This window comes from Myotis daubentonii, chromosome 13 (genome assembly GCF_963259705.1).
Source record: "Myotis daubentonii chromosome 13, mMyoDau2.1, whole genome shotgun sequence".
NCBI lineage: Eukaryota > Metazoa > Chordata > Mammalia > Chiroptera > Vespertilionidae > Myotis > Myotis daubentonii.
This window is the reverse complement of record NC_081852.1, coordinates 25,479,173-25,504,198: the sequence shown is the minus strand read 5'-3', so window position 1 is coordinate 25,504,198 and position 25,026 is coordinate 25,479,173. Positions and strand designations below refer to the sequence as shown.

The window sequence follows — 25,026 nt, the reverse complement described above, 5'->3', positions numbered from 1 at the left end:
AAAAGAAACAAAAAATAAATTCCTTTTATTTTAAACTTAACAAAGGGGAAAAAGTAACTTTCCTCTATACTGAAAATTACAAAACATTATTAAAAGAGATTGATAAAAACACAACAAAATGTAAAAAGAGGGTCCTAATATAAGGTGACAAGAGATTTGACTTTGGGTGGTGGCACATGGTGCAACATACAGATCTTGTAAAAGAAACTCACAACAGAGACCTATATGTTCATGTTGACCAATGTCACTCAAATCAGTTTAATAAAAAAATATTTACATATAAATCCCCCATCCACTGGCTCCTTGGATTAGCCAAGAGAGCCCATTTGTGCTTTATGCCGGATGATAGATTTGCTGGCCTTGCTCCATTAATAAATTTGCATGTTTTACTTTCTTAATAAATTTGCTTTAATACAATGCAATTATTTGGAGTCATTTGTTTGAATTTATTCATGTGAGAAAATGAGAACCGAGAAGGGGACTGCCCTCTTCCTCTTACTCAAGGGGCCACCCAATAACACCTTTTCTGGTGTTTTGGGTACCTGTAACATTCCAAGAAGGCTTGTTCTATTACTTTTAGTTTGGTGGGGTTATTTAATCAATATATTCACTAAGATGGATTCTATTATCCCCAAGTTTGGGGCCCTGCTCTTCTAGTTAGTCTGAATTTATTTCTAAAGAGCAAAAAAGTAAAGGTTTACATTAAAAAAAGTGTATCAAAATAAATGCGCCACTTAACCAGGGGGATGTGTTCTGAAAAAGGTATTGTTTGGCTATTTTGTCATAATGCAAACATCATGAGTGCACTTAAACAAAATTAGATGCTATAGCGTGCTACACACCTAGGCTATGTAATATGGCTTATTGCTCTGTGGGGGGAAAAAGTAACTTTCCTTCTACCCTTCTGGGCTCTTGGCTAAGATATACTGGTAATAAAAAATAGATTAACAGGAGAAACTGAAACAAAAGTTTATTAGCATGTATAGCTTCTGTATACATGGAAGAGACACAGGAAAACATGTCTGAAGCCACCACCTTAAGTAGCACCTTCAGGTGAAGACAAAAGATGATGTTGGAGCTGAGGGGAATCAGTGTGGGAGGTTACCAAGAAAAACACAGCAAACAAAGGTAAGGATGTTATGCAGATTTAAGTCCTTACCTTCTGCCTTAGGCTTTGATAAGAGTTTCTAGAGATAAAGTCACCCCCACTTTCCTGGTATAACCCTTGCAAATGAAGATTTTCCTTACAAATGTAACTGTCTTTTATAAGGACTAACTTCTATTTGGTTGTCAGAGCTTTTCTCATGTTTTCTGTTTCTTAAAATTTAATCAGCCTAAAATAACTCTTATGCCAAAGAAACTCATTTTGGGGTGACAAATTCTGTTCCCTTAGAGCTTCTGAAATGGGGCTGCCTGTCACTACGCTAGCCAATTCAGGAGGGACAGGTTGAATCATATATGAGCGTTTATACCAATACTGCCGGCAGTATGGGAGAGCAGCAGGTCACCCACAAAAATCTGCTCTGTCCCCCCCATAAACCAGCTGTTTATATCGGGTAGAACAAAGGTTACATGGGGAAGCAGGGATTACAGGAATGGGGAAGTAGGCAATTTGGGCTGGGGTGGGACTCCACTGTTTGGACAACAAGGTTGTTAATCTTTCCATGATAATAGGAAAGTCTTGAATGAGAATGGACCCCATTCCAAGGTTGACTCCCAAATCCAAGGTTGACTCCCAGGGCCTGGGGGCCTACAACTCCCAGCCAGGTTAGAATGTCCTTTTTTTAACCAATACAAGGCAATCATGGTTAATAGAGCATGACTAATATTTCCAATAACCATAGCTAGTCCCCAATATTCTATTTTTGCCCCAAACACTGCTAGGCTACAAAACTATACAGCATGTTACTGTATTTAACATTATAGGAAATTGTAACTCAATAGTAATTATTGGTATAATGTGTTGCTTTACAATATTAGACTAGCTATGAAGTCCCTAGATGATAGGAATTTTTCCACTCCATTATAATATCACGAGACCAGCATCTCATATCCAGTCTGTAGATGAAAACGGAGTGATGTAATAAATCATAAATTCCTGGGCAGTCATGTTCTAGGCCTGTAACTTATTTAGTGAAAGGTCTTAAGCTATTCCTGTCCATTGTTCTTGCACATCTAGGTTAACACACCTTTAAAATGCCAGAAGTAATACCCTTGGAAGGCACAACCACCCTTAAGGGAGTATATAATCTTGTTAAATACCATGTAATTCCATCTTCACCTAGCTATTTCCCACCTTCATGTAATCCTCATTAAGTTCCTTCCTTAATTTCAAATGCGTAAAAGAAACGTCAAAGCTGTTATTCTCAGGAGCTTTTGAGATCTTGCTTCCCAGCAATTGTCATTAGTTTTGGCTCAAATAAACTCATAAACATTATAGGTTTAGACATTTCTTGTGTCCACAAGTCCATCATTGACCAAAATGTTGTTATGCAACTCATATCTGTATTAACATTGTTAAAAGGACTGTATGGATAGCCACTTGGCCTGGAGGTCAAACCCTCCCTGGTATTAGCTACAACAATCAAGGTTTAACTATAAGACTGCGAACAAAGACCATTAGGGGGTGCACCAAGGAAGCATAACAAAATGCGGAGACAAAGAAACAGGACAAAATTGTCAATGGAAGATATAGAGTTCAGAACCACACTTTTAAGGTCTCTCAAGAACTGTTTAGAAGCTGCCGATAAACTTAATGAGATCTACACGAAAACTAATAAGACCCTCGATCTTATATTGGGGAACCAACTAGAAATTAAGCATACACGGACTGAAATAACGAATATTATACAGACGCCCGACAGCAGACCAGAGGAGCGCAAGAATCAAGTCAATGATTTGAAATGCGAGGAAGCAAAAAACATCCAACCAGAAAAGCAAAATGAAAAAAGAATCCAAAAATGCGAGGATAGTGTAAGGAGCCTCTGGGACAGCTTCAAGCGTACCAACATCAGAATTATAGGGGTGCCAGAAGATGAGAGAGAGCAAGATATTGAAAACCTATTTGAAGAAATAATGACAGAAAACTTCCCCCACCTGGTGAAAGAAATGGACTTACAGGTCCAAGAAGCGCGGAGAACCCCAAACAAAAGGAATCCAAAGAGGACCACACCAAGACACATCATAATTAAAATGCCAAGAGCAAAAGACAAAGAGAGAATCTTAAAAACAGCAAGAGAAAGAAACTCAGTTACCTACAAGGGAATACCCATACGACTGTCAGCTGATTTCTCAACAGAAACTTTGCAGGCCAGAAGGGAGTGGCAAGAAATATTCAAAGTGATGAATACCAAGAACCTACAACCAAGATTACTTTATCCAGCAAAGCTATCATTCAGAATTGAAGGTCAGATAAAGAGCTTCACAGATAAGGAAAAGCTAAAGGAGTTCATCACCACCAAACCAGGATTATATGAAATGCTAAAAGGTATCCTTTAAGAAGAGGAAAAGGAAGAAAAAGGTAAAGATACAAATTATGAACAACAAATATGCATCTATCAACAAGTGAATCTAAGAATCAAGTGAATAAATAATCTGATGAACAGAATGAACTGGTGATTATAATAGAATCAGGGACATAGAAAGGGAATGGACTGACTATTCTTGGGGGGGAAAGGGGTGTGGGAGATGTGGGAAGAGACTGGACAAAAATCGTGCACCTATGGATGAGGACAGTGGATGGGGAGTGAGGGCGGAGGGTGGGGCGGGAACTGGGAGGAGGGGAGTTATGGGGGGAAAAAAAGAGGAACAAATGTAATAATCTGAACAATAAAGATTTAATTAAAAAAAATAAAATAAAATACCTTCAAAAAATTAAAAAAAATAAAATAAAAGGACTGTATGAAGACAGTGCATCCATAATATAAATACATGATGCTATGAAGAAAAAACAATCATTTAAATAACAAGAAAAAAAACATTTGAAATTAAAAGGTTTTATTAAAATAAATTCAATGGAAGAATTAGAAAATAAAATCAAGGACAAAAGGTGGAACTTTTGAGAGAAAAACTAAAAGATATATAGAGTCAATAGAGAAGATCAAACATTCAACTAATAGGAACTCCACAAAGATAGACCATCGAAAAGTGATGGAAATTTTAAAGATGTAAAGACATGGAATTTTTAGAGTTGAAGGGCCCATCATGTTTGTCCTGCATTCCTGTTAGAGCTTCTAATGTCCCCCCTTTGCTTTTATCCTTTCTTTTTATATATTATTTTACTCAACACAATAGCAATCTGTACATTTAAAATGTACTACAGAGCAGTAAATATCTTTACTCAAAACCCTAAAATGCTTCCAATTATATTCAGAGTAAAACCAACGTTTTCAAATAATCTGATTTTCACTCCCTATCACACCTCTGACCTCCTCTCATACTCTTTACCCCAGGCTCAAACATCAGGCACACTCCCCAGCTAGGGTATGCTCTAGTTGCGCCTCCTGCCTCAATCTCCCTTTCCCTAGAAGCTGCATGCTTCACTTCCCCATCACCTTCAACTTGTGCTCAGATGAGGCCTATTCTGATCACATTATTTAAAACTGGAACTCTAACAGCAAAACTGGTCTTCCTCACTCTTCTCTATGTTTTCATTTCCCTGTGCTTTTCTAACACATGATCCAATTTTGTTACTTATTATGTCCACTCTTTATTGTCTGTCTCTGTTCAATGGAATATGAGCTCTTTGAGGTAAGGCACCTTGTATTGCAAGGGCCTGGAATAGCACCTGCACATAGAAGGTGCCCTATAACTATTTATTGAATGGAGAAGTAAATATGTGTATGAAGCATTTCTCCATTGAGTGGCACAAGACCTAAAATACACTGTACAGAAACTATGATCTGAGCATACTACTCATTATGATGAACATTATTTATAGTCTGAATAATATGAATTATATTTATTGGTATTTAAACATACAGAATCATCCAATAGACAAAGTATAAATGTTATAATTATTGTTATAAAGTAAACTGCAATGTAAAAATCAAGATACATTCCTAAGATTCAATAAGGTAGGAGGTAGTCAGAAAAGGTGGAAAAATGGTAAAATAGGTACTATTCCCTCATCATACAAACTAGGAGTCCAGATAAATCCTGTTCTCATCATGGAATGCTGATGATTGGTTGACAAAATGGTTGTTATTAAACTATGATTTTTGAAATTATACAGGGGGACAACTATAGAACTGAAAACCAATTCTGATATAAACTAATTGGGAGTCAAAAAACAATGATCATGGCTGATAAATTATAGCATAGAAATATAATTGTTTAGTGAAACCTTGGTAACTAAAATAAAAGCTCAATATGAAGTAGCTAAAAGTGGTCATATTTTAGAATTTAGATTTGGAGAAGGATTATGTGTAAGAGGAGACATGCCAATATGCTCTTACATACTATTACATTGTTCTTTACTGCACAATATTTATTTTATAAAATTGTAAGAAATATATTTGTGGATTATAATGAAGAACATAAACTGATGAACAAAAACAGATCCAGAGACAGAGAAGCATCGATCAGATGCTCCAACCTCAGAGGAAAGGTAGGGAAGGGTGGGGGTTAGGGGGAGAGATCAACCAAAGAACTTGTATGCATGCATATAAACCTAACCAATGGACACAGACACCAGGGGTGAGGATATGAGCAGGGGAGGGGGTGCCAAGGGGAAATAAGGACACATATGTAATAACTTAATCAATAAAGAGAGAAAAAAGAAAAAAATATATATGGGGAAAAAACTCAGCCTACCAAATGAATAGTAGACATTCTTTGCATTGTGTATATAAATACATGGTGAACAACAAATGAAATTTACAAGTTTCAAAAGTGTTAAATGGCTCAATATTAATCTTAAGCATTACATAAAACTCTGTAAGCATTATCCAGCAGGGACTAAGTGATACCCTGAGGCTCCCAGTGTTCTTCCTCTCAAGACAGTTATTATCAGTCTCTGATTCATTCTATAATAGAATTTTGAGAAAGGAAAACAAAAGGAAGCATTTATCTTTGCCCTTTGGGGCTCATAACAGTGCTGGTTACACCATCTCCAGTTCATTTTTTCATTTTTCCCACCTAACTTCATCAGAAGTAGCACAGTGCTCAGTAATGAACAAATTAATATTAATATTTTAGATGATTTGAAAAGCTAGTTTCTACTCTTAACTTCATTTGTATAATCTCAAACTGAACATTATTTTGTCCATTTACTAGTTTCACATCATTTATAAAACTCTAATTTATGCACTATGAATATTCCAGAGAACTCCTTTAATCACCACTTACTTTCAATTTCCTGTGGCCCAGATATTATTCACTTGAATGAAAAATGATCAGTTGTAGCCCATTAAAGCTCATGAAAAGAAAACAGGTACAACCCATATGCAAAATCCTGAGCTCTGGGTTAAGAATACAAAATGAATTTTAAACCTGCAAATCAGATACTGTTGTGCTTTCCCAAAACATATAATTATATTTTAAGTTAATTTCATTATTTCAAATCACATTCTTCTAGTTAAACATCGTAAAGTCGGAGAGAACCAAGATGGCGGCATAGGTTAATGCCGGAGTTTGCTGCTTTGAACAACTACTTCAAAAGTGAAACCAAAAAACGGAAGGGACATCACCCAGAACCACAGGAACGCTGGCTGAGTGGAAGTCCTACAACTAGGAGGAAAGAGAAACGCACACGGACACCCAGAGGAGGCGCAGTGCTGAAGTCAAATTCTGAGGTGCCGAGTGCGCAGAGCGGGCTGGCGGCGGAGGGCGCGGTTGGCGTTTTCAATCGGAAGGGAGTCGCAGACTCTGAGCTCCAGATCCGGGCGAGTCTTTAGGGACCCAGACTCAAACGGGAGAAGCGGGACTGTCTGGCTTCGGTCAGAGCGAGTGCAGCTTTCTCTCCCAGCTTTGCAGCGGGTGCTGGGACTCAGAGAGGCAGAGCCCCTGGGGACAGGACTGAGAGCCGCCATAACTGCTCTCTCCGGCCCACCCTGTTGATCCTGTGCGACCCGCCCCGCCCAAGCCCTGCACAGAGGCATTTGCCGGATAGCCTCAGGCAAAGGCTAGATTAGCACCTCCCTAGAGGACAGAAGTTCTCTCACTGCTGACACAGCTGATTCTCATAGCCACTTGGCCTGGAGGCCAAACCCTCCCTGGAATTAGCTACAACAATCAAGATTTAACTATAAGACTGCGAACAAAGACCACTAGGGGGTGCACCAAGGAAGCATAACAAAATGCGGAGACAAAGAAACAGGACAAAATTGTCAATGGAAGATATAGAGTTCAGAACCACACTTTTAAGGTCTCTCAAGAACTGTTTAGAAGCTGCCGATAAACTTAATGAGATCTACACGAAAACTAATAAGACCCTCGATCTTATATTGGGGAACCAACTAGAAATTAAGCACACACGGACTGAAATAACGAATATTATACAGACGCCCGACAGCAGACCAGAGGAGCGCAAGAATCAAGTCAATGATTTGAAATGCGAGGAAGCAAAAAACATCCAATGGGAAAAGCAAAATGAAAAAAGAATCCAAAAATGCGAGGATAGTGTAAGGAGCCTCTGGGACAGCTTCAAGCGTAACAACATCAGAATTATAGGGGTGCCAGAAGATGAGAGAGAGCAAGATATTGAAAACCTATTTGAAGAAATAATGACAGAAAACTTCCCCCACCTGGTGAAAGAAATGGACTTACAGGTCCAAGAAGCGTGGAGAACCCCAAACAAAAGGAATCCAAAGAGGACCACACCAAGACACATCATCATTAAAATGCCAAGAGCAAAAGATAAAGAGAGAATCTTAAAAACAGCAAGAGAAAGAAACTCAGTTACCTACAAGGGAATACCCATACGACTGTCAGCTGATTTCTCAACAGAAACTTTGCAGGCCAGAAGGGAGTGGCAAGAAATATTCAAAGTGATGAATACCAAGAACCTACAACCAAGATTACTTTATCCAGCAAAGCTATCATTCAGAATTGAAGGTCAGATAAAGAGCTTCACAGATAAGGAAAAGCTAAAGGAGTTCATCACCACCAAACCAGGATTATATGAAATGCTGAAAGGTACCCTTTAAGAAGAGGAAGAGGAAGAAAAAGGTAAAGATACAAATTATGAACAACAAATATGCATCTATCAACAAGTGAATCTAAGAATCAAGTGAATAAATAATCTGATGAACAGAATGAACTGTTGATTATAATAGAATCAGGGACATAGAAAGGGAATGGACTGACTATTCTTGGGGGGGAAAGGGGTGTGGGAGATGTGGGAAGAGACTGGACAAAAATTGTGCACCTATGGATGAGGACAGTGGGTGGGGAGTGAGGGCGGAGGGTGGGGCGGGAACTGGGAGGAGGGGAGTTATGGGGGGGAAAAAAAGAGGAACAAATGTAGTAATCTGAACAATAAAGATTTAATTAAAAAAAAACAACATCGTAAAGTCAAATTTATGCCTTACTCTTGACAAGGGTAGAGTTAACATCCACTTTTATGTTTAAATTTCACCCCATTGCTATTTTACAACCAAGCCCTTTTTCCTTTTTGCCTTGCATATTTCACTTCTTTCAAAAAATTTTTATATTTTTTTTTTGTATCACATCTATTTTTGCCATCCAAATTAAATGTATTTCAAAATTAGCAGGGAGGGCAATTAGATGGGTAGATGGAAAGCAAGTGCATTTTTGAGGAGTCTGTAATACAGAAAAGAATACCAGCAGAAAATGAAAGGGAGATGGAATAGTATGTATTCAGACATGGAGTCCCCCAAATACCCTTTCATTTCCCCTTCGTCCTCCTTGAGTGGCATCTTGATAAGCCATTAAAACTTAGAGTAGACAGTAAAATCTCAGACATCTCTCACAGCAATATTTTTGCCAATATATCTCCTCAGACAAGGAAGACAAAGAAAAAGTAAATAAACAGATGAGACTATATCAAACTAAAAAGCTTCTGCACAGCAAAATAAAATAAAATTCTCAAAATGATAAGGAAACCCACAGGATGGGAGAACATATTTGCCAATGATATATCTGATAAAGGGTTAATCTCTAAAATATAGTAAGAACTTATGTAACAACACCAAGAAGACAAACAATCCAAGTCAACAAATGGGAAAGGACCTGAGTAGACACTTTTCCAAAGACAACATATGAAAACACAGACATATGAAAACATGCGCAACATCAATAATCTTCAAAGAAATACAAATTAAAACCACAATGAGAAATCACCTCACACCTACCAGAAGGGCTACTATCAATAAATCAACAAACAGCAAGTGCTGGCGAGGATGTGGATAAAAGGGAACCCTACTGCACTGTTGATGGGAATGTAGACTGGCGCAGCCAATGTGGAAAACAGTATGGAGTTTCCTCAAACAATTAAAAATGGAACTGCCTTTTGATCCAGCAGTCCAATTTCTAAGGATACTAGTATATCCTAAGAATACTGAAACACCAAGCAGAAAGAATATAGGCATACATATGTTCATAGCCCGAGGTCCCATCAGAAGATGAGTGGATGAAAAATGCTGTGGTACATTTATACAATGGGACACTGTGCAGTGGGAAGAAGAATTCTTACCCTTTGTGACAACATGGATGAATCTGGAAATTATTATCTTAAGTGAAATAAGTCAGAGAAAAGACAAATACCATTATGTGTGGGATCTAATGAACAAAAACTGACAAACAATAGAACCAGAGGCATGGATATGTGGAACCACTGACAGCTGTCAGAGGGGAGGTGATGGGGAACTAGATGGAAGAAGGTGAAGAGATTAGCCAAATAACATATATGCATAATCCATAGACACAGACAATAGTGTGGTGATGGCTAGAGAGGAGGAGGGGTAGGGCTGGGTGGAGGTGGACAAAGGGGTGGGGGAATGGGGACATCTATAATAGTGTCAACAATAAAAATAAAGCTAAAAAAAGAAAAGAAAGACTTAGTGGAGGTAACTCATCACCCAGAAATTCTTTTTGTTGATGCTACCCTCTCCCAACTCACAGCACCATTCTCTAGAGCAGGGGTGGGCCAACTTTTGACTGGAGGGCCACAATGGGTTCTTAAACTGGACTGGAGGGCCGGAACAAAAGCATGGATGGAGTGTTTGTATGAACTAATATAAATTCAAAGTAAACATCATTACATAAAAAGGTACGGTCTTTTTTTATTTTAGCTTTATTCATTTCAAACGGGCCAGATCCGGCCCGCGGGCTGTAGTTTGCCCACGGCTGGTCTAGAGCTTCTACAAAACCATGTATCTAATTGGATCCCTGCACTTTCTACATGTTTAATGATTGGTTAATTTGTGTATCTGTCTCTTCTACTTGAGGAATTCCTGAAGGCAAGGTCTGGGTCGTATTATCTTAATTCCCTAAATTGAGGTACATAATAGACCTCAATAAATAATTAGAAGTGTGAGTGAAGAAAGTGATGGGTAAAGGGGTGGTATGGAAATCATTGTATACATGTAAGGAGAAGGATGTGGCATAGAAACATTAGAAATAAGTCATTTATAAAAAAGAGTGGAAAAATGTTGAAAGGAGAAATTGGAGAAAGGTAAAAAATCATTAAGAAAATTAGTGGGTGGAAAATAGGGCTATTAGAGGACAGGTGCAAGAAGCAGATTCTGGAAAGCAAAGGGAAAAAACCGACAAGTATAATCCAATATGTTGAGGCCATGGAAATAGAAGGAAAGAAATCAGAAGGTATATCGATAAGTGATCAGCATGGAAAATAGCAACATAAACTAGCCATGTTGGTAGTAAAAGGAAAAATGAGAGAGGCCACACTAAATAAAGGAAGAGAAATGATTTAATGACAATACTAAGGAAGGGACATTTAAGGAAACACCTCCCTACACACACACAGAGAGAGAGAGGGGGGGGGGGGAAGGGAGAGAGAGAGGGGGAGGGAGAGAGGGAGAGAGAGGGAGAAAAGAAATTATGACTTTAAAGCATATTAGAGATTTTTTTTTTAAGCACTGAAACATTTGCTTATCTTAGAACTAGAGGCCCAGTGCATGAAAATTCATGCACTGGAGCGTGGGGAAGGTCCCTCAGCCTGGCCTGCCCCCTCACAGTCTGGGAGCCCTGAGGGGCGGGAGGCACATCTCTGTTGCTGCTAATGCCGACAGCGCAAACTTCAGCCAGTCCTAGTTACCTGAGCCTCGGGCGGCTCTGGGCAGCTGGGCAGCTGCCATCCGAGGCTTGCCTGCACCTCGGGCATTGGCTGGGCAGCTGCCATCTGAGGCTTGCCTGCCCCTTGGGCATTGGCTGGGCAGCTGCCATCCGAGGCTTGCCTGCACTTCGGGCAGCCCTGGGTGGCTGAGGGTGAGTCCAGTTGCACCATGTGCCTGCCGCGCCGCCCCCCCCAAGCTGGGCTGAATGGACTGTGGGACTCTGGAGGCAGGAGAAAGGATCGGCCTGACCCACCTGAGGGTGGGTCTGGCCACACTGCGGGCCTGCCACCCCCAGTGGGGCCGAAAGGAGTGGGGTACTCCAGCAGGGCTGAGGGGACTGGGCCCTGCCATCTTGTGACGACGGGCGCCACCATGTTTGTGACAGTGTGACAGTCAATTTGCATATCCTGCCTTTATTAGATAAGATATGGAATTTGCTAAAAACAGTAAAGGTATTTATTTTTATTAAAAATAATGAACAATTACTGAACCCAAAGCCAGCAATTCTACTGGCAATGCGGTCATTAGAGAGTACTATAAAGCTACTCATGCCTTCTTAAGGTTAATTTTTCTGCATAGTTATGCTAAATAAGTTTTGCTCTCATCAACAGCAACTGTGATTCAGTATCTGTCTTTAGCTGTAACAAATGAGACAGACTTGAAATATAAAATGTTCTTTTCCATCATTGCACTGAAAGACTACCAGTCCCCACTGGCATCTTAAGAGTTGCTTCATTATACCAGGAGAAAATCGAAGAGAAGCACCACCGGCAGCTGTCCGGAAAGCTGTCAGAGTGGTGACATTATGTGAAGTGACTCACCCTGACATCTCTTGGTATTCCATTACAAATCTGAGAGGCTGTGTTTTTGCCTGTGGGTTGCAATAGCCTCAGGTACCCAGACACTATCCATGTTCTTCAGTAGAGGTCAGCCAATACTCATTGTTAAACACCAGTCAGACACATGGCAGCCAGCTGGCAAACTGACATGACATCTGCAATGCTTGAATCTGTTCTACTCTAACGTTTTGTAGGAGGTAGATCTAAAGGAGTATCACGATGTTAGTTATAGTTATAGTGTGCCTAAAATGTAACAGGACTACTTTCTTTTAATAGTGTAGAGTTTGATTTATAATCACACTCTTTATCCAGAAAAATGAAGAATGCACCAAAATAAATTTTATACCAGTTCAAAACAACACCTCTTCAATATTTGTCTACTTTAAAATTTGTTAGAAATGCCTACCTGTGGAGCTAATATCTCCTCCTCATTTCAGGCAATGCAGGATATAACTTATTCCTCTCTACATAATCCATATTACCTAAACTGTATTCCATCCTCTGTCTCTCTGTCTCTTTCTTGTTAATCCTCACCCAAGAATATTTTTCCCCATTGATTATTTTCTAGAAAGAGTGGGAGGGAGGGAGTGGGAGAGAGAAATATCGATGTGAGAGACACACATTGATTGGTTGCCTTCCACACGCACCCAGACCAGGGCTGGAGATCAAACCTGCAACCCAGGTATGTACCCTTGACTGGGAATTGAACCTGAGGACCCCCACTCCTCCCACCCACCCCTGCTCAGGCTGATGCTCTAATCACTTAGCAAAACCAACCAGGGCATGTCTGGCTCACTTTTAACTCTATATAATAAAGGCCTAATATGCTAAGTGTCCGGTACTCTGGTCATCCGTACGACCAATCAAAGTGTAATATACTAATGATATGCTAAGGCTGTTCAACCACTTGCTATGACGTGCACTGACCACCAGGGGGGAAGACAGTCAACCTGACTGTCAAAAGAAAAGAATGAGTGAAATTTACAATCTAAAGCCCAAGTGATGGGCAGAAGGTGGCTGTTGTTGGATTGAGGCAGGGTTGCGATTTTGTGTGTCATGTGGTCACGAGAGACAAAGAGATCAAGATGTTTATGAGTGAGTGATTATAGTATAGGCCAAGTGGTCCAGGCTGTCTAAGAAAGGAAAGGCAGAATGAAATGACTAAATAAATTGGGGGGGAGGGGGGTATGAAAGGATCTGAGATAAGAGAATATGATGCGATTAAAGATTAGGCAATAAAATTTTTGGAAATGAGTTAGACACAGAGTGGAAATTTAAGATAGCAAAAATAATTTTTAGAATACATTCATCAAGTACTATAGAAGAGAAAATAAACTTCACTGATTAAAGGTTCTTGAAACACAGTAGGAATGAGATTGATAAAATTACTTATATTCACAAAGGTGTATCTATTGAGACATTTCACTTTTTTAAAAAAACCAGTAAATTTTAAATTCATTGGACTATTGGTTTAGGATATAGATTATCACAGAGAGATTTTTTTCTTATAAGAGTATTTTGTTTTAAATATAAAAATAAATATTTTTTATACAATTATCCATCCATCACTATTCCAAAAAAGTGATTATCAGTGACATTGTCAGCATAAATATGACAGTAGAACTTTGACCCACAACTTCTACTGCAACTACCTTAAGAAATTAAACTGTAGCTTCTCTAGCAATTGACCCAGAATTGTCAGGACTTGGACAATAGCAGCCAGCCTACCTACATTTGCCTTTGCTTTAAATCCAGCAACAACCAGAGAAAGCAAAATATGTTCCCTAAACCAATCACGTAAGATGCCCTGCTTCTAGTTAGCCCACCTGCATCTTTCCTATGTCCACAACCTCCAATCCAACATACCTGAAGTCTTCATTTTCATTCCACCTCCCCTCCCCCCACTCCAATTTGAAAGATTTTCTTCATCCCTGCCTGCCTTTGAGTCTCCACCAAAGCAAATGATGGTATCTAATGCCATAGCCTCTGTATGTTCTCATTTGTGGTGGGGGTGGGGGTGTCTTTGTTTATCCCTACATGTCTAATAGTTTAGTCTCCTGTGCGCTAAGAAAATGTTAATCCTGTCCACCTGAAATATGCAGAGTCACACAGTACAGAACTGTTTTGACACTTGGAAATTGGTAAAGCCTTTTCACCCAGTTCTCTCATCCATTCACTACAGATATTAAAGTGCTAGATTTCAGGAAAAAGGGTCTGTGCTCTCACTCTCAGTTTTACTAAACAATTACTAAGAAGTAAATGATTTATCATATCATATCAGAATGATTGGCAGACAGAATTATTCTCCTTTATGTTAAAGCATTGCTGAATAATTGTTTCCAGTGATTCAAAACTCTCACAACATAAACAAGCAGATTCTTTACAGAGAGAATATTCATGAGAGGCAATAAGAGCTTATAATAACCCTCACACACAGTCCAAGAAGGAAAACAAAGCCATCACGGTAATGCACAGAAAAATAATTCTTCCTCCTGGTATTGTATTTATTTCAAATATAAAATGAATGCCTTCTTAAAGCTAACACTGAATAGCCAGAAATGTTTTTTCAAAATCTTAAATGATCCACATACCTCATATTTTATATTTCCAATCATCTTTCTAGATATATATGTGCATATCTACTTATATAAAAACCCTGGGTGTAACATCACGGCCAGAACTGTGACCACCGGAAGGAAGTCAGTCCTGCAGGGGTCATCTTGGAAATGGCTGTGCCCTCCCCCAGCTGTTTCCTGGAGGGCAAGGTTTCAGGCAGGAACCCACCCTCGAAGCGGAATGTGGAACTGAAATGATTTGTAATGGACCTATTATTGAAGCTACCTTTGGAAATACTATATCTATAGATCAGTGGTTCTCAACCTTGGCTGCACATTAGAATCACCTGGGAATCTTCTTAAAATCCTGATTTCTGGGCCTCATCCTCCGGAAATTCTGTTTCTTTGTTACTAATGTTGTGGCCCCACCCCATAACAAAGAAAAAATTTCTGGAGGATTAGGCCCAGGAATCAGGATTTTAAAAAGATTCCCAGGTGATTCTAATGTGCAGCCAAGGTTGAGAACCACTGCTATAGATAATATTAAAATTATATCTAAACGTGCAATTCTTTGTCCAAAAAATGAGCCATTGTTATTACCACATTTTATTAGAATATAAATATTTCACTTCTAAAAAGTAAAACAAGCTATTTGCAAAGAGATTTCATATTTAAGGAACAAAGGGATGTGGCTCAGAGAACACAGGAATTTTTATGCATCTCGGCAATGCTTTCGAAAGGCTTTAATTCTGAAGCCTCGCTGAATGGAGACAAGGTGAGCTTCTACCCCTCCCTTTACTCATTTTCTCATCCATCACTCTTAGAAAAGAAAGGTGGGGCGACAAGCTTTCTTAAATGCAAGCCCGTGTCCAGTGAAGGTATGCAAAAGGACAGGGCAAACAAAAGTACCCCCAGCAAGTCTTAAATCCTTCAGCCTGATTTCTAGAAAATACCAGGCACTGAAGGAAAGGACTGCTGAGCTTCAGTGTGATAAGGTGACATAGATTATGTGACTGCATGAATGGCCCTTCGCCAAGACAAAATCATGTTTAAGACACTAACTTCTGACTTTTCTGCCCTAGAATGAATGCACATGGTGGTAGCGACAGAGAGGCCTCACTCTATTTGTAATTGTGCACAAACAACCACAGTAAAACCTGTGCCAGGCTGCCATTTAGGCTCAGGGGCGTACTACATGGTCAGTGCGCCAAGGGGCATAAGCCTGGGCTCAGAAATGGCTACAACTTTACAGAAGTAATTTTTCCAGCCCCGGATACAGTACTTCTTAGAAATGTGTCAGTTTCTATTAGCCAGAATTTCGAAAGTCCATTTAATTATGTGGGTCTCCCAACTGTGGCTACAGCCCCCTGAGTTGAATCTCTGTCATTCTTCCAGACTCTCATTCCTAGAATTCTTTGGTTTCCATCATGTCACCAGCATGACCACAATTGTTGAATAGTTCCCTACTTCTTATTTCTTAAAAAAAACTGTCCATTTTCTAAGGTTTTTTTTTTTTAAATCTATCACTTCCTTCATGCCTCTCTTAACTTCTTATTGTATTTATATAATTTTCTATGCCCCCCCTCCCGTCCCCCACTCTGAGTCATACCCACCTCCTGACTTCCACCTTTGTGGGTTTTCTCATGTATATCATCCCATTCCACAATCCAATTTCCGTATCTCAATTACAATCTAATACAAACTTCACTTGCTCATATTTTTGTTCTCTGCTTTCTCTGCCCCCCACTGATACTCCCTCTCTTCTGAAATCTTAATGTGCTTACATCTATAAGTATACAGTGCATTACATAATGATTGTTGTCGTTTCTAATGTATCTGTTTTCCCCTTGGGGAAAGTACTGGGTCTTCTTTGTTTAAGACTAAGGTAAAGACTTCTAATACAATGAGTAGGTACCCAGATTCTGAGGTTGGAACAACTTCAATTGAAAGTCATTTCATTTGTGTGCACTTGAACAATTTATCTGACCTCTATGAATCTCCCTTTCTTTAACAATAAAAGGGACAATACAATAATCAATCAAAACATCCTGAAAATAAAATGAGAAAACATATATTCATCATAGTGTAGGACATAGTAAGCTTTCATCAAACTTTACCATGTTAAGTCTCTTATTAATAACTAGAGGCCCGGTGCACAAAAATTTGTGCACTCAGGCGGGGGGGGGGGGGGAGGTTCCCTCAACCCGGCCTATGCCCTCTTGCAGTCTGGGACCCCTTGGAGGATGTCCATCTTCTGGCTTAGGCCTGCTCCTTCGGGGATCAGGCCCAGGCTGGCAGTCAGGCATCCCTCTGTCAGCCCAGCAGCCCTCAGGGGATGTCCACTTACCAGCAGGGAGTGGACCTAAGCTGCAGTCGGACATCCTTAGTGCTGCTGAGGAGGTGGGAGAGGCTCCCGACACCACCGCTGTGCTGGCAGCCATCAGCATGGCTTGTGGCTGAGCACAGCTCCCCATGTGGGAGCGCACTGACCACCAGGGGACAGTTCCTGCATTGAGCATCTGCCCCCTGGTGGTCAGTGTGTGTCATAGTGACCAATCATTCCCAGTCGTTCTGCTGTTAGGGTCAGTTTGCATATTACCCTTTTATTATATAGGATAGAGGCCTGGTGCACGGGTGGGGGCCGGCTGGTTTGCCCTGAAGGGTGTCCCAGATCAGGGTGGGGGTCCCGCTGGGGTGCCTAGCCAGCCTGGGTGAGGGGCTGATGGCTGTTTGCAGGCTGGTCACACCCCCTTCAAGGTGGGGGTCCCCACTGGGGTGTCTGGCCAGCCTGGGTGAGGGGCTGAGGGCCGTTTTCAGGCTGGATAAGCCCCCTGGCGATGGAAGCTCCCAGCCTCTCCTTTTTTTCTTTTTTCTTTTTTATTCTGGGATTTATTTACCTTCTATAATTGAAACTTTGTAGCCTTGAGTGGAGCTCAGAGCTGGCCAGGGCGCATGAGAAGCTTGTCTTCCTCCATCGCCAGGGGCAACCCAAGCCTCCTGCCCGCTCCAGCTCCATGGCCACGGCCTGCTGATAGTAGATATCTGGGGTTTATTTATCTTCTATAATTAAAACTTTGTTGCCTTGAGTGGAGCTCAGAGCCAGCTGCAGCAGGTGGGAAGCTTGGCTTCCTCCATCATTGGAGCAACCAAGCCTCCTGCTTGCTCCAGCTCCGTGGCTGCCGGCCACCATCTTGGTTGGGTTAATTTGCATACAGTCGCTCTGATTGGCTGATGGGCATGACTTCAGGCATAGCAAAGATATGGTCAATTTGCATGTTTGTCTTTTATTAGTGTAGATAAAATAGCCCAGCCAGTGTATCTCCATGGTTGAGAGCCAACTCATGAGCCAGGAGGTCACAGTTTAATTCCTGGTCAGGGCACATGCCTGGGTTGCGGGCTGGATCCCTAGCAGGGGGCATGCAGGAGGCAGCCAATGGATGATTGTCTCTCATCATTGATGTTTCTCTATCCCTTTCCCTTCCTCTCTCTAAAATTAATAAAAAATATATTTAAAATAATAATGAAATAGCAGTTAAATAAAATGAGAAAAAAAATAGAGCATTCAGTGACACTTTAGAAGAGATAATTTACTATTTATTTTTTCTTTTTTTAAATTTATATCTATTTAAAATCTATATGAGGGATAGAGAGTGTACTACAGTGGTTGACTACTTGTTGATAAATACTGCAGGGCCAGCTATGACCCCATTCTCACAAGGCCCATTACAAACAAGGTAAAATACCTGTACTGATATAAAACAGCTAATTTTAATCCTCAGAATAACATTGTAGTGTCTGAGAAAACTCTTGAAAAGAATTGGGAATAAAAAAGAAGTAAATAAAAATTTCATTCATTTTAAAATAATTGGAAATTTATCACAATTTATATGAACTTAAATTAAACTGAATCAGGATTAGTTCAAGTACAAAAGATGATCAGGGAACAAAATTCAATTTTGCTTCTCTGCCTTTACTGCTATTTGAACATGCAACATCCCTATTCTGTGGATGCCTTTGGCAGTGACACCTCTAGATTGTGAGACTGTTGGGCGGTTTAACTTAGCAAAACATGAAATGTGTCTATTTCCCAATAAGATATCACTCTGTGGGGCTGCGAAGCCTCTTCTCACACCCTGGTTACAGCTTAGGACACCCTCGATGTCACTGAGCCTCCTTTCCAAAGTCATCTGTTTCCATAAAAACATTAACTCCTTTGGGAGGGAGGAAGATGCAGAGCAAGATAAACTTTACTGAAATCTGTATCCTCACCACTTGCTGGTGGCATATCTGTACCCTTCCATCATCCTAACCTCATTTCCCTTCTTTCCCAATCTGAACCCAGTTATTTCCATATATATATATATTAGTAGCTTTAATTTTCTTATCCCCTTGAATTCTGCTGCAAATCTATTTTTATCACATACATACACACAATCTATAATGCTTTATGTATATCATTGTTATTGTACTCAACTATATCTAGTTGCTGTTTCTGTAGCAACAAGTTTCACTAATTTTGATTATACATAACTCAATATAACTAAAATTATGTAGCTATGGAAATCAGCCATTCAGATAGCTCTGACAGAGATCATAATTTGATTTACCAATTTCTTTGTAAAAATAATATGCTCATATGATACATAGAGAAGGTTCCTAAGGTAAGAGAGTATAAAGTGGATTCTAAAATTATTCATTGACAGTTTATAAGAAAATGCCATGTTTACCAACATCTCTAGAATGATACTCTTACAACTTTCTAATTGTATATTATTTGATTTTTCCCTACCACTTGTATTTTAGCACCTGACACTCAAAGAACCTTGAGGTTTTACTAATGAGACAGATATTTCAAACCATTATAAGTACTGTACATCATTTCCCACATAATTACCTGGTGAAGTCTGTCATCTCCATCATGATCATACACATCTTCTTGGCCAGAACAATGATGTCATTGCTTGTATCATCCCATATTTCAATCTCAGCATCCAGCTTACTCTTTACTTTCTTGAAATCAGCAACTTGCTCAGCAATCTTTTCCTTCTCTGCCTCAGGCAATTGAGTCATCTTAGCCTAAAACATATGGTAATTAGATTTGTAATTATTTCATTATGTCAAAAAGGATTTTAGGAAGAACTGGTCATTAAAGAATGTTCATTAAATTTGTTCATTTAAAAACAGACATGTCAAACATACTTTTTTGGTTCAGAATTCTTGTTTAAAATTTTAATTTTTGACGAGAGAGGGAGAAGAGAGAGAGAGAGAGAGAGAGAGAGAGAGAGAGAGAGAGAGAGAGAGAGAGAGAGAAAGGAGAAGGAGGAGGAGGAGGAGGAGGAGGAGGAAGGGGGAAGAGGAGGAGGAAGAAGGAGGAGGAGGGAGGGAGGGAGGGAGGGAGGGAGGGAGGGAGGGAGGGAGGGAGGGGGAGGGAGGAAAGAGAAACATCAATTTGTTTTTCCACTTATTTATGCATTCATACATTTCACTGGTTGATTCTTCTTTGTCACCTGACTAGGAATCGAACCAGCAACCCTGGCCTATCAGGATGATACTCTAACCAACTGAGCTACCAGGCCAGGATGGCATACTTTTCGTTTTGAAAGTCATAGGATCAAAACTTTATTTTATTCCAAAAATATATTGAATTAGAATTTTTTGCTCTAGAACTACATTAAATTTGAGAATAACAATGTATAATTATGTGTCTGACATTTTTAAATATACTCCTTAATATAAAAGTCAAACTTCTCAAATATCTAACATTAAAAAATTAAATTAATACCAACTTATGTAATGCATTGCATAGTTGAAAACCATATAGCCCTGGCCAGGGGGCTCAGTTGATGCATCATCTCATACACTAAGAAGTTGCTGGTTCTATTCCCATTCATGGCACATACCCAGGTTGCTGGTTCAATCTCTGGTTGGGGCATATATGGGAGGCAACCAATTGATGTCTTTCTTTTACATCAATGTTTCTCTGATCTCTCTCTCTGTCTCTCTTTCTCTCTCTTCATCCTTCAAAAAGTAGAAATATAACAAAATTTATCTTGAAATGAGATTATGTCTATGTATGTATATATAGTCAGATTCTTACATAAATACTGACTATATATTGGTAAACACTTAACAATATACATTTATAAATCATATGTATGTTAAAAAGTGCATATATATATATAAATCATAAGAATGTATGTATATTTGGTGCACATAAGCATATTCAGGTTTATATTTACATACAAATTATTTTGGAAGAATAGTAAAATGTTATCAGCAGGGTTTACCAGTATTAATACAGCCCTCCCTAATTAACATTCTGATTGTTGAGATGCTATTCTCCCATGCACAGTACACTTAATGTGTTGGCATAGAATCAATCATTTGGATATGTTGTATATTGAACAGTATGCAACTTGCATCATCCACTTACGATTTAAAATGTGGGATAGGTAGAAAACCATCTGCATCCCCAAACTACCATATGCACAACCTTAGCACCTGGGACCTATAACTTTCTGTTAAGTTAATGAAAACTTGAAGGAAAAGTAATTTGATAATATCAGTATCAGAGAATTCCATGTGGCAATCTATGCAATGAAATTTTCAAAAAATAATCCATAAATATTGTAATAGTAGAATGAGTCCATAGGTATGAGAGGTAAGTGGAATTTATTTATTGATTATTCACATAGAATATGTGATGTCTACTATGGCTATTGATTTCCAGATGCTAGTCTATGGGACACTTACATGTGGAGAAATAAGAAGAGATCATTTCAAAAGGGCTTTGAAATATTCTGGATACCAGGTTCAGAATACTGAACATTTTATTGAATCAATACTGCACAGGGGAAAAAAATGCTTCAATATATGAATGAAGAATTTACAAGAATGGTCAATGAAAAATCCAATAAAAATACAATTAAAACACTAATATAAAATATCTGACATTTGTTATCTATTCATTATAAATCTAGCTCAGGGTCTAAAATAACTATAAAGTTACTATAGTTATTTATAAAGGGTATCTATACAATCTCAGGATTATCCATGCTTAAATTTTAACCTATTAAAGAAAATAAACTACAAGGCTTTCTGATTAAAAGTTGCTTTTAAATTCCTTAGTATATTGAATAGTTCCTATTCAGTAAGAAAATTATCAAAATATATGTAGCACTTAAAATTTGCTTTTGTTTCATTTTTATTTTATTTGAAGAATTAAACTATGAGACTAGGTTTTTAATTGATGAGCGTATACAGGAGACTCTGCCTTAGGAGCTAAAAATAGTTCATAGTTTTCTTCCTCAGGAAATGGGGCCTATGAGATATGTTACAAGAAGAGCAACTTTTTCTGCTACTTACGTATGGCAGGGTATGCAAATGAAGACAACTCACGTATGTTTGAAATTAACAGCATGCAAGCACATTAAGTAAATTATAAGCTATCAATACATTAAACTAGCTCGACGATAGAAATGAATTTTCTCCATCTTGACCACAGATAATGACCACTATCATTATGTCCATTTTCATAAATGTTTTTAAACTTTGAAATAATAATAGCTGTAGGTAGATTCTACCGGGGCCTCTTTTTTTATAGTCTTTACCTCAGAGATAATAAAGGCATGACCCTGGATCTAATAAATAATTTTGAAGTGCATACTGTTTTATCATGAACATTTATTCACTATCCTCATCATAAAGTTAAAACTATTCAAGAAGTGATCTGATTAAATGTATTTCTAGTTCTATTCCTTGGAATGCCACGGATTTCCAATGTGACCTTGAAGAAGTCACTTACCCATCTTCTCTGAGTTTTCCTAGACACAAAAATAACAATAGTGGCAGCTGCCACCCACCAGCCATGCAGGGAACAGTTTCGATTATTGGGTAACATTGACACTGACCTTGTCGTGAACAGGAATGTCATCAATGGCACTAGATTTCCTTGATAACATCTCAATTTACATGGTGAATTACAACTGGCAGAGGTTTACTTTTGACAAGATAAGGGCCAAAAGTTGGGCAATCATTTACAAAATTAAAAGTTCCAGTAAATTCTGACTCTTTCTCCCAGAAGGAACAACAACAATAAAGCATTAAGTTAATGACTGACACCTTTACTGAAGTTTTTAGTGCTTCTATGAATGATTAGTTGTATGCTATCAATCAATTTCAATAATTATGAAAATTTCAAAATAGCACTTAAGAGAATATTTATAATTTGGGAATTGAGGGTGAAAGTTCCTTATTGGGTTATTTTATGTAGGATAAGCAAAGAAACTGATGTACAAAGGCTTAGATCAATCAGGTAAGTGGACTATCCAATGTTATGACTGCCTGACTATATGTCTCAGTTCCTGCTCAAATCTAAAAGTAGAACTCTGGGAGAAACCAAGATGGCGGCGTAGGTTAACGCAGGAGATCGCTGCCTCGAACAACCACTTCAGAGATATAACTAAAGGACAGAACGGACATCATCCAAAACCACAGGAAGGCTGGCTGAGTGGAAATTCTACAACTAGGAGGAAAGAGAATATCATACCCAGACTCAGAGGAGGCGCGGTGCTGAAGTGAAATACTCAGGTGCGGAGTGCGCGCAGAGCGGGCTGGTGGCGGAGGGCGTGGTTGTTGTTTTCAATCGGGAGGGAGTTTCAGACTCTGAGCTCCAGATCCGGGCGAGTCTCTGGGGAGCAAGACTCAAACGGGAGAAGCGGGACTGTCTGGCTTCGGTCGGAACTCGAAGGCAGCTTTCTCTCTGAGGTTTGCAGCCATTGCTGGGACTCTGAGAGGCAGAGCCCCTGGGGAAGGAACTGAGAGCAGCCATAACTGCTCGCTCCAGCCCGCCCTGTAGATCCCCTGGGACCCGCCCCGCCCAAGCCCTGCGCAGAACCATTTGCCAGATAGCCTCAGGCAAAGGCTAGATTAGCACCGCCTTAGAGATCCAGCACAGAAGCCCTCCCACTGCAGACCCAGCGGACTCTCATAGCCAGTTAGCCTGGAGGTCAACTCACCCCCGGTATTGCCGACATCAATCAAGGCTTAAATGCAACAAGACTGCACACAAAGACCACTAGGGGGTGTACCAAGAAAGCATAAAAAATGCGGAGACAAAGAAACAGGACAAAACTGTCAATGGAGGATATTGAGTTCAGAACCACACTTTTAAGGTCTCTTAAGAACTGTCTAGAAGCTGCCGATAAACTTAGTAAGGCCCTCGAAAAGACTGGTGAGACCGCCGATAAATGTTGTGAGATCCTCAAGAAATCTAATGAGACCCTCGATGTTATATTGGGGAACCAACTAGAAATTAAGCATACACGGACTGAAATAACGAATATTATACAGACTCCCGACAGCAGACCAGAGGAGCGCAAGAATCAAGTCAATGATTTGAAATGCGAGGAAGCAAAAAACACCCAATGGGAAAAGCAAAATGAAAAAAGAATCCAAAAATGCGAGGATAGTGTAAGGAGCCTCTGGGACAGCTTCAAGCGTACCAACATCAGAATTATAGGGGTGCCAGAAGATGAGAGAGAGCAAGATATTGAAAACCTATTTGAAGAAATAATGACAGAAAACTTCCCCCACCTGGTGAAAGAAATGGACTTACAGGTCCAAGAAGCGCAGAGAACCCCAAACAAAAGGAATGCAAAGAGGACCACACCAAGACACATCATAATTAAAATGCCAAGAGCAAAAGACAAAGAGAGAATCTTAAAAGCAGCAAGAGAAAGAAACCCAGTTACCTACAAGGGAATACCCATACGACTGTCAGCTGATTTCTCAACAGAAACTTTGCAGGCCAGAAGGGAGTGGCAAGAAATATTCAAAGTGATGAATACCAAGAACCTACAACCAAGATTACTTTATCCAGCAAAGCTATCATTCAGAATTGAAGGTCAGATAAAGAGCTTCACAGATAAGGAAAAGCTAAAGGAGTTCATCACCACCAAACCAGTATTATATGAAATGCTGAAAGGTATCCTTTAAGAAGAGGAAGAGGAAGAAAAAGGTAAAGATACAAATTATGAACAACAAATATGCATCTATCAACAAGTGAATCTAAGAATCAAGTGAATAAATAATCTGATGAACAGAATGAACTGGTGATTATAATAGAATCAGGAACATAGAAAGGGAATGGACTGACTATTCTTGGGGGGGAAAGGGGTGTGGTAGATTCGGGAAGAGACTGGACAAAAATTGTGCACCTATGGATGAGGACAGTGGGTGGGGAGTGAGGGCGGAGGGTGGGGCGGGAACTGAGAGGAGGGGAGTTATGGGGGGGGGGGAAAGAGGAACAAATGTAATAATCTGAACAATAAAGATTAAAAAAAAATAAAAAAAAATAAAAGTAGAACTCTGACT

At 39.5% G+C, this 25,026-nt stretch overlaps 1 protein-coding gene across 1 annotated transcript in view; it reads right to left on the bottom strand.

Annotated features, from left to right (window-relative positions):
• CTNNA3 (catenin alpha 3) overlaps positions 1–25,026 on the bottom strand; it is a 1,315,594-nt gene that overhangs the window by 107,763 nt on the left and 1,182,805 nt on the right. The window contains exon 15 of the mRNA XM_059662570.1: positions 19,547–19,728. Within this exon, the coding sequence (XP_059518553.1) occupies positions 19,547–19,728 (182 nt within the window). The remainder of the gene's footprint in view (positions 1–19,546; positions 19,729–25,026) is intronic.